This window comes from Neofelis nebulosa, chromosome 6 (genome assembly GCF_028018385.1).
Source record: "Neofelis nebulosa isolate mNeoNeb1 chromosome 6, mNeoNeb1.pri, whole genome shotgun sequence".
Lineage (NCBI taxonomy): Eukaryota > Metazoa > Chordata > Mammalia > Carnivora > Felidae > Neofelis > Neofelis nebulosa.
The window spans coordinates 40,129,484-40,142,890 of record NC_080787.1 but is presented as its reverse complement, the minus strand read 5'-3'; the positions used below and the strand labels follow the sequence as shown (position 1 = coordinate 40,142,890).

The window sequence follows — 13,407 nt, the reverse complement described above, 5'->3', positions numbered from 1 at the left end:
TAAGCCTGGATGACGGTGGCCTGAAAACCAAGACAAGGAGGGTAGGGGACTGGAAGTCTCACCATTTGAGACATTCACTTCATGTAAATCCTTCTTCATAGACCCCTAGGTTCCCACCCTCTACTATGCCTCGATCCCCTGGAGTAGACCCTCTCTGTTCAAGAACTCCAGAGTGAAATCTCTGTCTCCTGCCAAGGTGGGAGAGGGCTCATCCCTGCTGTACAGGAGGAAGGAGAAGGGATATGGGGAGTCAATTTGCTCCTTTCACCTACTTTCAACCAGTTCTCATAGTTGAGTACCCTGTATAACCCCCACCTTCCAAGGTAACTGATGACGCAGGGACACGAGCTTTTCTAGGGTTCTGTAGTGTGAATCTACTTGCTTCCTGTGCATTGTCTCTCAGGCAAAAACACAAGAGAGGGTAATGTGTCTTCACTGTTTCTCTGCTTGGCGTGTGTGCATGCGTGTGTGTTAGAACACATATATTTACTATTTGATATGATGCATATATTAGATTTCCTTACTGCCCTTTTAGTGGAGGGAGCAAAGATTAACCCGTGTGTTCAGTTTGCCATGTTTAACTGCCAGTGTGGCCCTGACCATCTCCCCAGTGTTTACCAGGTCTGCTCCAAAAAAGTTCTGACCCTGGCATTCTCTTTATAGCATAGGCATCAGAATCACATAATTTTCCAGAACCTAAAAGACCAGCTTCCCTTGGTACAGGATCTACAGGACCCCCAGAGAAGGTAGGATGAGGCTTAGGATGGAAAGCCAATCTCAGCTGAGTCCTGCTGCCTTCCTTTCTCTGGTGGCCCTTGTCACCAGAGCCATTCACACAAGCCTGGCACCTACAGATGGCCGCTGCACCCCTCCCCAAGCCGGCAGCTCTCCTGTCCTCTGCTCCCACAAAGACGCACGTGTCCCTGGAGCCAGCGGCGCTACCTGGCAAATCCACATGCCCACCAAGGGGCTGACTCCACCTAGCCCCCTACGTTTTATATTTGCCCTTTGGTTAACTCCACCCCTGGTAAATTCTTTCTCGTATAAACACAGGCACTGTTTCACTGCCTTTCTTCTCCCTCTTTTTTTCTCTATTTCAAGAACTGTTTAAAATGCAGAAAAGAATAAGAAGTATTATAACATTCACTCACATACTCATCCCCAGAATTGACTGTAGTTAATATTTCTCACATGCACTTCATCTTTTTTATTTTAATCAAAGAAATAAAACATTCCAGTTAATGATGAAGCCTCCTTTGTACTCCCGTCAGCAAACCCATTCCTCACCCTCTCTCTGAGACAACCACTGTCATGAACTCAGCCTATCTCCTTCCAGAATATTTAAGAATATTTCGTAAGCATGCTTGTTTCCATGAGTAATGTGTGTGGCTGTAGGGGTGGGGGGCACATTGTAGATGCAGTCCCCTGACTTGCCTGTCAGTACGACCCCATGTGTTCTCCATGTCTCCATGCTGATCTGCGTGGAGAGGGAGCACCTAGGGAGCCTCTTCTTCACTCTTCCATACATGTATGAAGACAGAACAGCAGCCTGCAGCCACTGTGCGCCCACCGTGTGCCAAACACCATCGCCCCATTGAACCCTTCCAACCAGTTCACCGCCATTGCATGTAGGGACCCAGAGGTCAGCCTGCGATCCACTCACGCGCATGATCTCCAGCTTGGCATCACGGTACCAGCACATAAATGAGGTCTGAAACTCGAGGACCCAGGCGACAGGGATTAGTCAGTGCCCCAGCCTCTCGGTCAGAAAGTTCCTCACTGTGCCCTTGGGTGGAAGGAGCACAGACACCCATTAAATCTGGCTTCTGTTGACTCTACACCTGGTGGCACTGGAATGTGGACAGATTACCTCTCTTTCTGCCTCAGTGTCTCACCTCAGAAATGGGATTGCAGTTGGCTGCCTCGGTACCTAACAGATTGCTGGCAACCAAATGTGATAGATCATGATCGCGAAGCACTTTGTGACCACGCAGTGGTCTGCAGACAGAGGACAGCTCCTGGCCTACTTTTTCACTCCTAAACAGACCACCTACCGTATGCCAGCCACAGGCGCCTGATTGCATGCGCCTGACAGTACTTAATCCTTCGTCAAGCAGCAGCTTTAGAGAGACTGTTCTCGAGCTCTTGTTTTTCTGGCTTGTTTAATTACCACGATGGCAACAACATCATTTTCTTCCTTTTTTTTTTTTTTTTAACTTCATATATATAGTATTTCAGCCTCATTATGGGTTAAATTGAATGTTATGGGTGGGTCTGGAAACCCAACCAAAATTTATAACTTTATTTCTCTGGAAAAATTGCGTCCAAGCTTCAAACAACCAATTACAAGGGAAGCGTTGGAACACCACCAGTTTGTGAGTTGGGACCAATGCACTGTTGACATTGTTCTCTCCGTAGTTCACAGAAGGGTAGCTGATCTCCCCAGAGAGATCAGGAAGCCCATAAGGGCCAGCACTACGTCTTGCATGGATCCCCTGGAAAATCAGGTGCCAGGCTCAAGAGTATATTCAAGAAATGCTTGCATAATTCCTCCAAAGCCCAGCCACCTTGACTGCCTCCAAGAAATGGGTGCTGATGGGGTGCCATGGGTACCCCTGGGAACCTCTGCAGTAGTCAGTAAATCGCATAGTAACAAACTTGGTGACTCCCAGATGAGGCCCAGGAAAGCAGTGTGTCCTGTCCAGACTCTTTTGGCTGAATAGTAATTATAGTAGTAATAACAATACCATATCCAGTAGTAATAACAGTACCATTTTTAGTGCTTTAGTACTTAGTACATGGTTCTAGATGTTTTATACTTGTTAATGTATTTAATCTTTACCCAAAAAAGCTAGATATTTTTATTATCTTCATTTTACAGATGAGGAGCCTGAAGCCCAGAGAGGTTAAGCAGCTTGCCTAAGGTCACAGAGCTGGTAAAAGTGCAAAACTGAGATTCTGACCCAGAGCCCATGTTGTCAACCAGTGTGCCGTACCACCTCTAGTTCATGAAGGGCCAGGATCAAAGCCTCCTGTCTTGACTGTCACCCCCCTTGCCTTGCCCCGTTCCCCCCCACTAGAAATATCTTGCATAATAGTATAGCGTTGGTATGTTCACTTGCTTCATGTCACATGATCTGCATTAAAACCTTGAGTAGTAGGCAGGACAGGTGCTTTTCAAAAATGCTTACCTCTACATTCTACCAAATTCAGACAGTGCAGAAAAGTACAAAAGTGTAGTAAATATCTCTGGGAATTCTTTCATCCAAAGCTAAAATCCTGATCAACATTTTGACAAACATTCTTTCGGATCTCCCTCTGAACACATCTGTGTGTAGATACATATTTACACTCCCGGGTCCTTCCGTCCTTCGGAGCACACTCCAGGTGAGGTTACTTCTGTAACCGGGGGAGCCTGTTCTTGAGCCTGCAGCTCAAGGCGGGGAGTGGTTCCTGTGGTCGAGAGCCCCTCCTGCAAGTAACAGCTTGGGACTTCAGTCCAGGGTAGGGCTTTCTGTTTTAGTGTAAGTGCTCGAAGCAGAGACCACATGTGCTTTGACACCCGTTGCTCCTGTGCAGACACTTCCTCCGTCACCCAGTCATGGCCGTGAGCCAAAATGGGTGCCGCGCCCCTAAGACTCCGTTGCCTCCCTGGGCATGCTGCCTGCTGAGGAAGGGACTCAGGGTACTTGGCAAGGAGGGATATTTTATACAGCTGTCAGTAAAGCTCAATAAATATGGCAGTGGAGCCTCGTGTGGACTGAGTGATGGCTGTAGTTTCCTGGCGCTGTGAGATCGCGGCTCAGGCAGCCGTCCTCCAGTTGCACAGTGATTGCATACACGGCCCCAACGTGACAAGGACTTCCGGGGCCACCTTATCATGTCCGCATCGAGCAGCATTTAAAGTTGTTTGCAAGAAGTTGAGGGGAAATGGGATCTGATACTTGGGTAGGGAGAGATGCTCATTACCTCACCCTAACCAGCATCCCTTCCTCCTGATATTTTGTTTTAGGGTCGGTATCCAGTTTTGCTGAAAATGAAATCATCTTGCAACTCTCAGGCTGTGTTAGTGAAAATGAACTCTAATGTGATTAGATATTAATGCGGTGTAATGGAGGATTGGTATTAAATTGAGGCCTTCTGATCTTATTACTCCACAAATGCTCCCTCCCACTTGGGCTGCTGCCCTGCCAGCCCTGCTTCCCCAGGCACAGGCAGGGGGCACACGCGCCCAAGCCGTGAGCCCGCTGCCCAGGGAGCCCAGCTCTGCCCAAGGCGACTCCCGCGAGATCTCCCTCCCTTCCCTGCCTTGGGCGCCCAGCCCTGTTGTGAGAGGAGGACAGGTGGGACCTCAGGAGGCATCATTTGGATCCCCCAGCACTCTCAGGGCCACAAGCATGTTGTTGAAGACCGTGAGCCAAGTTTTACCTCTATGTCCAGAAGCACTTAAGGATTTTTTTGATAGGCATGCAGCTAGAAACCTAAGAACACAGTCTGCACCTCCTCCACACCCAGCCCCTCTCCACTCCAGTCCTTTTTCTGAAACCGATCGGAACATAATAGTTGTCAGCGGCTGCTGTCACTTGTCCTGGCTCTGTCTCTCTTTCCTGGAGGGCTGGTCTGAGAAGCAGGCAGTGGCCCAGACTCAGTGTGTGCTTCCCTTAGGAACTGGGATGGGCCTCTGCTGCCCCACGCAGCGTGGACCCCTCACTTCCTCTGACCTGCCAGAGGAAGGATGCCAGTCCGTCAGTCACACAGCTCACTTCAGAAGTGACAGGTTTGCCTGTGGGAGCCCAGGCCCAGGGTTGAAGCCCCACAGGGCCTCCCTCTGTAGCCCTGGCCCAAGCCCACGGGCTGCATCCCATCCAGCAGACTCCCCAGGGGAGCCACATGGGTGTGGGAGCAAAACACCCCCCTCCCCCCCCCCCCCCCCCCCCCCACCGAGGACAGGGGCCAAGAGTGCAGTCTCTGGGGATGATCAGATGGCATCACCTTCACATATGAATGATAGCATTTTTGCAAAGAGAATGATTTTTCTTACGCTGTTTCCAGAAAACTGCTTTCAGAGGCACAGACTTTGCACACAGGATGGTAACGACTTTTTAATGACCTGAAGGGGCCTGGGTGTCCGGGCAGCAGTGAATCAATCTCAGTGGGAGGCTCACAGTGAGAGAGAAGATGGAACACCTGAAACCAAAGGGGGAAAAAACAAACCACAAATACATATATTTTCTTTGGTAGCATTGCTTGGTAATTAGACAATTACAGGAAACAGCTTCCCAGCAGCTGGCATCTCCACTGTGTGAGCGGAGGAGGGATGGCAACAACTGTGAACTCCTCACATTTATTACAGAAAATATTATTGGAGTTTACAGTCGTGGGTGCCGAGCTCTCCTCCAGTGCATTCTGATGAGCTGTGAGCCTTAAACCAAGAGCAGAGCTCCTCCTCTCGGGGTTGCTTCAGAGCCTGCCTGGCTGGGCTTTAAAGCAGCTGGCTTTGAGCCCGCCCAGAGACTGGCAGGTCCTGAGAATAAGCCCTTGGGGGGATGCCTCTGGAAGCAGGAAAGGGGGGGAGGTGGAGGCCTGTGGAGAAGCCGCGTCTTCTTCCCCAGGTGCCACCACTTGCACTCATGGCAGTGAGTGAGCCCCTCCTCCCCCTCCCCTTGCCCTGCCCTGCTCAGTCCACATTCCTGCCCTGGTTTAAAACTCTCCTCCCAGAACCCACCACGCCTCTCAGGCGCACGCCCATTCAGCCAACAGGCCCGTTTCACAGATGAGGAAATGTGTTTTGTGAACTCTCACTGACCTTGATCACTTTTCGGCCTCACAATTGTTCCCTCGTGAACTTGGTCTGTACTTTGTGTGTGTTGATGGGGGAGCTTTATGTGAGTCCCAGGTTGCCTTCACAGAAGGTAGGGACACTACATACTGACTGCCTTCCTCAGGCACACATGAGGGAGAGCCCTGTTCCCATTCCCCTCCCCGCCCCCTCCGCCCCTGCCACCTCACAGGCCTCCTGAGGATAGAGGACAGGCACCCTCCTTCCTCAGCACCTGGCTCCCCCTGCCTGCCGACAGGGTTAACCGTACAATCTAACCAGGCAAATGGTTGTGCTTCCTCTCACAGGTCTTGGCAATCTGTAACTTTTGAAAGACAGCCTGCCTCCTTCATCCGAATCGTGGGAACACACAACACAGCAAATGAGGTAAGGGTCTCCTTTCATGAAAGACGCTGTGCTGTTTCATGATGTCCAGGTAAATGCTACATCCCGAGTTAAGTGGAACTGTTTGTTCTCCCCGCTAATGGCCTGTTGTTCAGACAGCTCGGTACAGAAGAAAGTCCTGCTCCTGCACAGTGGGGATATCATTATCATTTCTAGATGTCTCTTCACTGGGAAATGAGAGCCAACTCCTATGGCTTTGCTTACTCCCACCAGCCTCCCTATGGAATCGGCAACCACAGAGACCTTGAGAGGTCAAACAACCCTGTCCTCAAGTCTTCTGCCCTCCCAGACGACAGCTATTTCAGAGGTCCCTCAATGCTCTGAACGTGGTGTTTAAGGGACCCCAGCCCCACGGGACCACCGTGGAAGACAGTTGCTGGTTTTCTCTGCCTGTCTATTCTGTCCTGGGCCTGACTGCACATAAATGTTTGTGAGTGGGCCTGTTCCTCCACTGGTGTCCAGGTCTGGATCGCCCCAGCAGATCATGTTGTTTGTAGACGTCCCTTCATTTTTGGAGTTAACGGGGGGAGAGTGGGCAGGTTGTTTCCCCCCATTTTGGGTACCCACAGTCAGGGCAGCAGTCAGGTGATGGGTCTGAGCCTCAAACCACCAGGCTGTTTTCTCGGGAATGTAAATGGCCCCAGAAAAATGCACTGGATCCCTTGGATCAGGAGAGAGAAGACAGTGCCCTTGGTGAACAGAGAAACCAGGACACTTGAGTGTGAGGGAGGGCATGATTCCTAATCACACTAGGACGGCAAGTGTAAACCAGACATGAGCCAGGCACGCCTGGACCGTCATCCCCTCGACAATATGGATTTCCAGTGAGCTCACAGGGGCACCTGCGGATTCAGTCACACCATTTAAGATGTGAATAGTGTCAGTCAACTGTAAGTTCGTTACTTACCTTTTCTGTTCTTTGGGTGTTGAGTGAGCACTAGTGGCCACTCTGTTGGCTTCATCTGCTTATTACACCCTTGCTTTTTATACAGTCATGAGTGTTGAGTGTGAACCTCTGAAGGACTGCTAGTTAAAGGCAGGAATCACGGGGTGCCTGAATGGCTCGGTTGGTTGAGCGTCCAACTCTTGGTTTTGGCTCAGGTCATGATCTCATAGTCCAGTGGGTTGGAGCCCCATGTCGGGCTCCGTGCTTCAGCATGGAGCCTGCTTGGTACTCTCTGCTCCTCCCCCCACTCTCGTTTGTGTGTGTGCATGCTCTCTCTGTCTCTCTCTCTCTCTCTCTTTCTCTCTTTCTCAAAATAAATAAACTTAAAAAAAGACAGGAATCATAAGGAACAGGAAAGCTGAAACTCAAGAGGAAATGAAAGGCATCAAAATAGTAACCATTCTGTAGTTTTCACCTCAACGTGGTATTTCTCAGCTCTGCACAAGACTGGCTTCATGGGCATGTGACCAGGGCAGTTGCGTGAGGCTCCACACCCAGAAGGGGACTCTGTGCTTGGGGTTTATGTTCTCCAGCACCATCTTGAATTCTTCACAATTTAACCTGTGAATTTGTTTTCATAATGGGAGCCCCATGGGGAAGTGGAGCACTCACCAGGGGCCGGGAGCCTCAGTTTACACACAGACCCACCTCTGCCCCCTCTCACCTTCCCAGGACAGGTTCTCAGCCACCCACTGACCCCTGGTACCTAGACCTGCCCAGCCTCCCCCTCCTAGCCTGGCCCATGCCTCCCACCACGCTCCACTCCCCCTGGAGGCCCAGCGTGTTTGCAGGGAGGGTCAGGGTCTGGTGTGACCCTCACCTGAGTCACGGGATAGGGCCCCGGGCACCTATGTGGGTCTGCCCCGGCCTCGGAGTCCCCTTGCCCAAGGGGTTGCAACATTAAGTAGCAAAAGAAAACCCTGTGTCCGGTCAAGAGAGGAACTGTGGGAGAAAACATAAAGCTTTATTCCTGCTTTTTTGAACAGAAGGCTCTACATTTTCATTTTGTGCTGAACCCTGCACATTACATAGCTGGCCCTGGGTTCGTGCATTGTGGTTGTCAAATCAGGATTCTCCAGAGCATACCAGGGTGTTTCTGGTACTTCAACTCGCATTCTCAAAACTGAAAATATTGTGATAATTTATACTCATTTTACCTTTTTATTCATTTGCATTTGCATTTTATTCATTTAGAACAGTGTGCCTACAGTGTGCTTCTTAGAGAGCAGAGCTTATAAACAGTAGTCTGAAACTTTCTCTCTTACCTCTTTGTTTCTAACCAAACCTGAAAATTGTAAAAGTAAACAAATTGATATTTGTTAAGGCACAAAATTAAAGAACTCTAAATATCAGGTCATAAAAGCACTTTTTTTTTTTTTGGATGAGGTAACAAAAGTAAATTTGAATCTGAATCAATGTATATTTGAGGCCCAAACCAAATATCCTATTTTTAAAAATTTTTTTCTAATCTTTTTAAAAAATTGTAATTTCAGTAAAGTTAACATACAGTGTTAATATTAGTTTTAAGTGTACAATATAGTGATTCAACCGTCCCATACATTACTCAGCATATTTTTTAAATTTTGCCAATCAATCCCAATTTTTTGCCACTTATACTTATATTATGTGTTTTTTATTTACCAAGTTGGAAAACAATTTAAATTTATCTTCACATAATATATCAAGCTAAAATTGAATATTTTTCATGTGCAGTCACTTCTTATATAATACATCCCCAAAAAACAAACCAGTTCTGTCTTTAATCCCTACATGGGACTCTGAAGTCTAGTATTCCAGCAGAAGGAATTCTAGGTCAGAGAAGGCCAGGGAGCACTGGGATGTATCTAGGAGAGTCTCCTGGCACTCAGCCCCAACCCTGTCACCTACCTGAGTAACCAAATGAGGAATAATTTCCCATTACAGAACCCTAAAGTTGGAGTGCAAGACCTTCTCCTCCCAATGAGTTTCCAGAACTGTCTATGCAGGGAACTCCAAGTACACTCACCAGCCCATCTGTACAGGTTGACTAATTAACCGGTGATCTGTTGCATCTGGCTGAGCAGCAACTTGCCAGGCTGCCTGACTGAGTCAGTTACTGTTCAGGGAAAAAAGCCTCAATGTGGTGTTGCCAACTGGGAAACATCTGAAATCATAACATGAATAATGAATGGGATCATAAGGCAACACCCACAAACTGTCTTTCTCAGAGCACACAAGAAGACGCAAAAGTGCTGAATCTCCCTGAGTGTCAAGAATCTAGCACTCTCTCAGGGCCCCTGGGTGGCTCAGTCAGATGAGCGTCCAACTTCGGCTCAGGTCGTGATCTCATGGTTCGTGGGTTCAAGCCCCAGGTCAGGCTCTGTGCTGACAGCTCAGAGCCTGGAGCCTTGCTTCGGATTCTGTGTCTCATTCTCTGCCCCCACCCCCTTGCACTCTGTCTCTCTCTCTCTCTCAAAAATAAATATTAACCAAAAGAAATTTTTTTCTTTAAAGAATATGGCAGCTCTCAAAGCATTCTCTCCTACAGCATACTAGTTTTGGAAAAAGTATCACCTATCTTAGAGAACAGTGGGAATGTGTCTAAGTTGGGGTGGTGATGTTCAGAGGTGTGAGAGACAAGGCTGTAGTATAGGAAGAGGGGTGACTAAGGTTGGTGGGGCAGGACTCCTGGGGAAGGCAGCCCTGGAGGAGAGCCATGATGGCACAGACAGCCAGGGAAAGGAGGCTGGGGGCAGAGTCAGGAAACCAGGATGGCAGGGAGGTGGGGGAGGTCCCATGGAAGCCAGAAATCTGCCATCAGGATATTGGGGTCTGGGCCCCTCTGTCTCACAGTTGAGGGTGGTATAGGGAGAGGCAGAACTTCCTCAGCCTGTCACTGCTTGTTTGCCAAATGACACCTGTGGCCTTCATTTAGTCAGAAGCAGGACCTTTAGATACTAAGTGTTACCAAGCCACAGGCTTTGTGCTAATTTTAAGAAGCGTAGATGGAATTGGTTTTGAGCATGTGTGGGTAACAGAGAAATGTGGGTAACTGCCACATCTCCCAGGGAAGACTGTTTTCTGCAGGTGCTGCCCCCTCCAGGGAGAAGGTCTGACAGGGGATGGCAGGGAAGGCCCAGCTCAGAGGTTGCTCTGACTTGAACACTCCTGGGGGGCACGGGCGGTCTGTTTTGGTGGCAGGTGGAAAGTGGCCCGCACAGTGTGTCAGTGGCTGGGGCTACTAGCAGCTTGCGGCTGTGGTGCTGGAACCTACCCCGACCCCGGATCCCGGCTGCTGCTGGAACAGCAGAGGCCTCTGAGCTGAAACAGCCTGGGATTTCCTGCCCAGCATGGGTGTGCGTCCCACCCCAACCAGCCAGGCCTTCGTGCACCCGAGGTCCGCCTGCGACCGCTGCATGTTAATTTCCCCGCTTCCCTGCGATCGGGCTCTCAGGTGACAGCAGCCTCAGCCACTGTGGAGGTTCAGATTTCTTGATCACCTGTTTTGGCACGCTTCTGATTTCCTGCAGCATTTCATCCCTTTCCTCTGGGAAGTGTGTGTCTGCTGCTGGCATCTGTCTCTCATCTATCCTTTGTGAGCACCGCAGCAATGAATTCATTTCATCTTTTAGCTACGTTTACGACTTCTGTCAATAAATTTCCCTAACGCTTACCTTACAGACTCCACCGCTGCCTCATGTGACCTCCCGCTCCTTGTGTACTTGGCATCATCCTTGTCACTTATCTTCGCTTCTTACGCTTCCTCTCCCTCCCCGCCAGCGTGTGCTCTGTCATCCCCTCCGCAGTCTCCCTGTGCTTGGCGTGTTTCCCACACGGCTCGAGTTTCTCCCCTTTACCCTCGGTTGCCTTTCTTGCATGTCTTCTCTGCCCACGCGCAGGGTTTCCTTTGTCTTCTTGTCCCGCTTGGCACTAGATGGCAGACACGCGTCTTTTAGCATGCCCGCCCTCTCATCCTGCTCTCCTTCAGTTGTTTCCATTTGTCTGATTCTCCCCAGGGCCAGTGGCCCGAAAGGTCCTCCTGGGCTGTTTCCTCAGTCACGTTATGGTGGTCTCAGCCGCCAGTCTGGCAGTCGTGAGGTCGTTCCCGCACGGTTGCCCATCTTCCTCAACTGCTAATCAACTCTGCGTGTTCGGGAGGCAGGTACTGCTCAGCTTTCTGAGGCTCTCTTGTCTGGAAACGGTCGCAACCCGGGCCTTGTCAACAACACCACAAACGTCACGGCAGATCTCCAGTTTCAGCTCTGGAGACCGTGGAGGAGCCCTGCTGCTTTTGAAGCAGCACCTCGCGTGGACCCCTTCGTTTCCATTTCATTAATTATCATAGCAGGGCCACAGAGGGACACGCCTCCATCCTCAGAGGCCAGACGAGGTCCAGACGAGAGCTGTCTGCAAATCTGTCCGTGTATTAAAGGAAGTAGAAGTGGTACCTGTTTCTTTTTATGGCTTGGATGGGAACCCGGGTTTGAGAGCACGTTCTGGAGCGATTTTTCAGTAGGCAGAGAGCTCAGGGGCACAGATGGCCCCTGGGGGCTCAAAAAGACTATAGAAGAAACTATCTGCAATATAGAAAGACTGGGGTCCCGCTCCCAAGAAGCCACATGCAAACCTTTGCCAAGTCAACAGAAGCTGAGGATAGAGCTGATGGTCTGTAGGCTGCTCTCAGGGTCCCACTTCACCTATTGTGTGTGTGCAGCTGAGGAAAGAGGCTGTGTCATATTTATCTTTGTATCCCAGGCACCTTGCATGGGCCTGGTGCGCATCAGCATAGAGTACCTGTTGGCTGAGTGAGTGAAGGAATTGTTCAGTCTCCCTTGTGCATCAATCAGCCACGTAAAGGGTTCAGTGATACAGGTTCTCACCATCAAGAGACTGTGGTGGTCTAAGGCAGACTTTCTGTAGTCACAATGAAGAGTTTCTTAAACCAGTCGCTTTTGTAAGTGGAAAGGTAAATAAGCCACATACCTCAGCATGTCCTAGTTCAAGACCCTTTATAATGATTATTCTTATTATAAATTATAAAACAGGAGCTCATGTGTACTGAGCACTTACTGTGTGGCAGGCTCTATTCCAAACCCTTTAGGTTTATTACACTATCTAACCGTCATATGGAAGCAGATTCTACTCTCACTCACTTTTTAAAAACGAGGTAGCTCAGGGGAACCTGGGTGGCTGTCAGTTAAGCATCCAACTTCAGCTCAGGTCACGATCTCGTGGTTCGTGGGTTCGAGCCCTGCGTCGGGTTCTGTGCTGACGGCTCGGAGCCTGGAGCCTGCTTCAGATTCTGTGTCTCCCTCTCTCTCTGGCCCTTCCCTGTTCGTGCTCTCTCTCTCAAAAATAAATACATATTAAAAAATAATAATAAAATATTTTTTTAAAAGTGAATTAGCTCAGTACCAAGTGTTGGCAAAGATGAGGAGCAGCAGGCAACTCACATCCAGCACTGTGAGAGTATGACCTGCTGTAGTTGCCGAAGAGGACGGTTTGGTAAGATCTACTAAAGTTGAACATCTGCATGCTGCCCTAAGACTAAGCATCTCACACTCGTGTGTTTTCTAAAGAAGCTCTTATGCAAGAATGAAAATGTTCACAGCAGCACCATTCGTTCATACCAGACCCAAGTGGGACACCACCCAGTCATCTGTCCAGGGAGATGGATAAGCCAAGCCTAGTACGTCATCCAGGGGGCTGTGATCTACATGATGAATATCACAGCATGCCAAGGGAAAGAAGTCAGATACAAAAGAATACGTAAATTAGGATTATGTTCTTAAAACTTCAAGAACAGGTAAAAGTAACCTATCACATTTGAAGATGTGGACACAGGTGGTAAAACTTAAAGCAAAGGAATTATTATTATTAAAACCAGAATTGTGGCTTCCTCAGGGTGGGGAGGCTTGGATCAGGAAGGGCCGGCCATGTGGAGGGACCATGGTACACCAGCAATGTTCCTGGGTTCTTGAAAGTTTGAGTGGCTTTTGTTACATAGTTATTCAACAAGCTATACATTTGCATTTCCATGTACTCTTTGGTGCATGGTTTTCACAGCCAAAATGTTTCAAGCAAAAAGGAAAATTTGATGAGGAAACTAAAGCCAAGTGATGTTAAGTGACTTGCTGGGTCATGCTGCTAGTGAGTGACAGAGTGAGGATTTGAATCCGGGTAATTGGTCTCTCAAAACATCCAGGCTGCTCTGTGTCCCACAAATGCATAATAAATAGTAAAGCCACAGAGGTGAGCC

At 49.1% G+C, this 13,407-nt stretch overlaps 1 protein-coding gene and 1 long non-coding RNA gene across 3 annotated transcripts in view; one reads left to right on the top strand and one right to left on the bottom strand.

Moving 5' to 3' along the window:
- The window catches only part of BTBD9 (BTB domain containing 9), a 417,943-nt gene that overhangs the window by 388,094 nt on the left and 16,442 nt on the right, over positions 1 to 13,407 (top strand). For both annotated transcript variants that reach the window (XM_058733797.1, XM_058733798.1), the window contains exon 10: positions 6,127 to 6,205. In XM_058733797.1, coding sequence (XP_058589780.1) covers positions 6,127 to 6,205 — 79 coding nt within the window. The remainder of the gene's footprint in view (positions 1 to 6,126; positions 6,206 to 13,407) is intronic.
- LOC131514151 (uncharacterized) lies at positions 4,949 to 12,146 on the bottom strand. The gene is made up of 3 exons (XR_009262955.1): positions 10,823 to 12,146; positions 9,175 to 9,312; positions 4,949 to 5,187 (listed from the first exon to the last, which is right to left on the bottom strand). It is a non-coding gene; the product is annotated as an uncharacterized LOC131514151 (long non-coding RNA).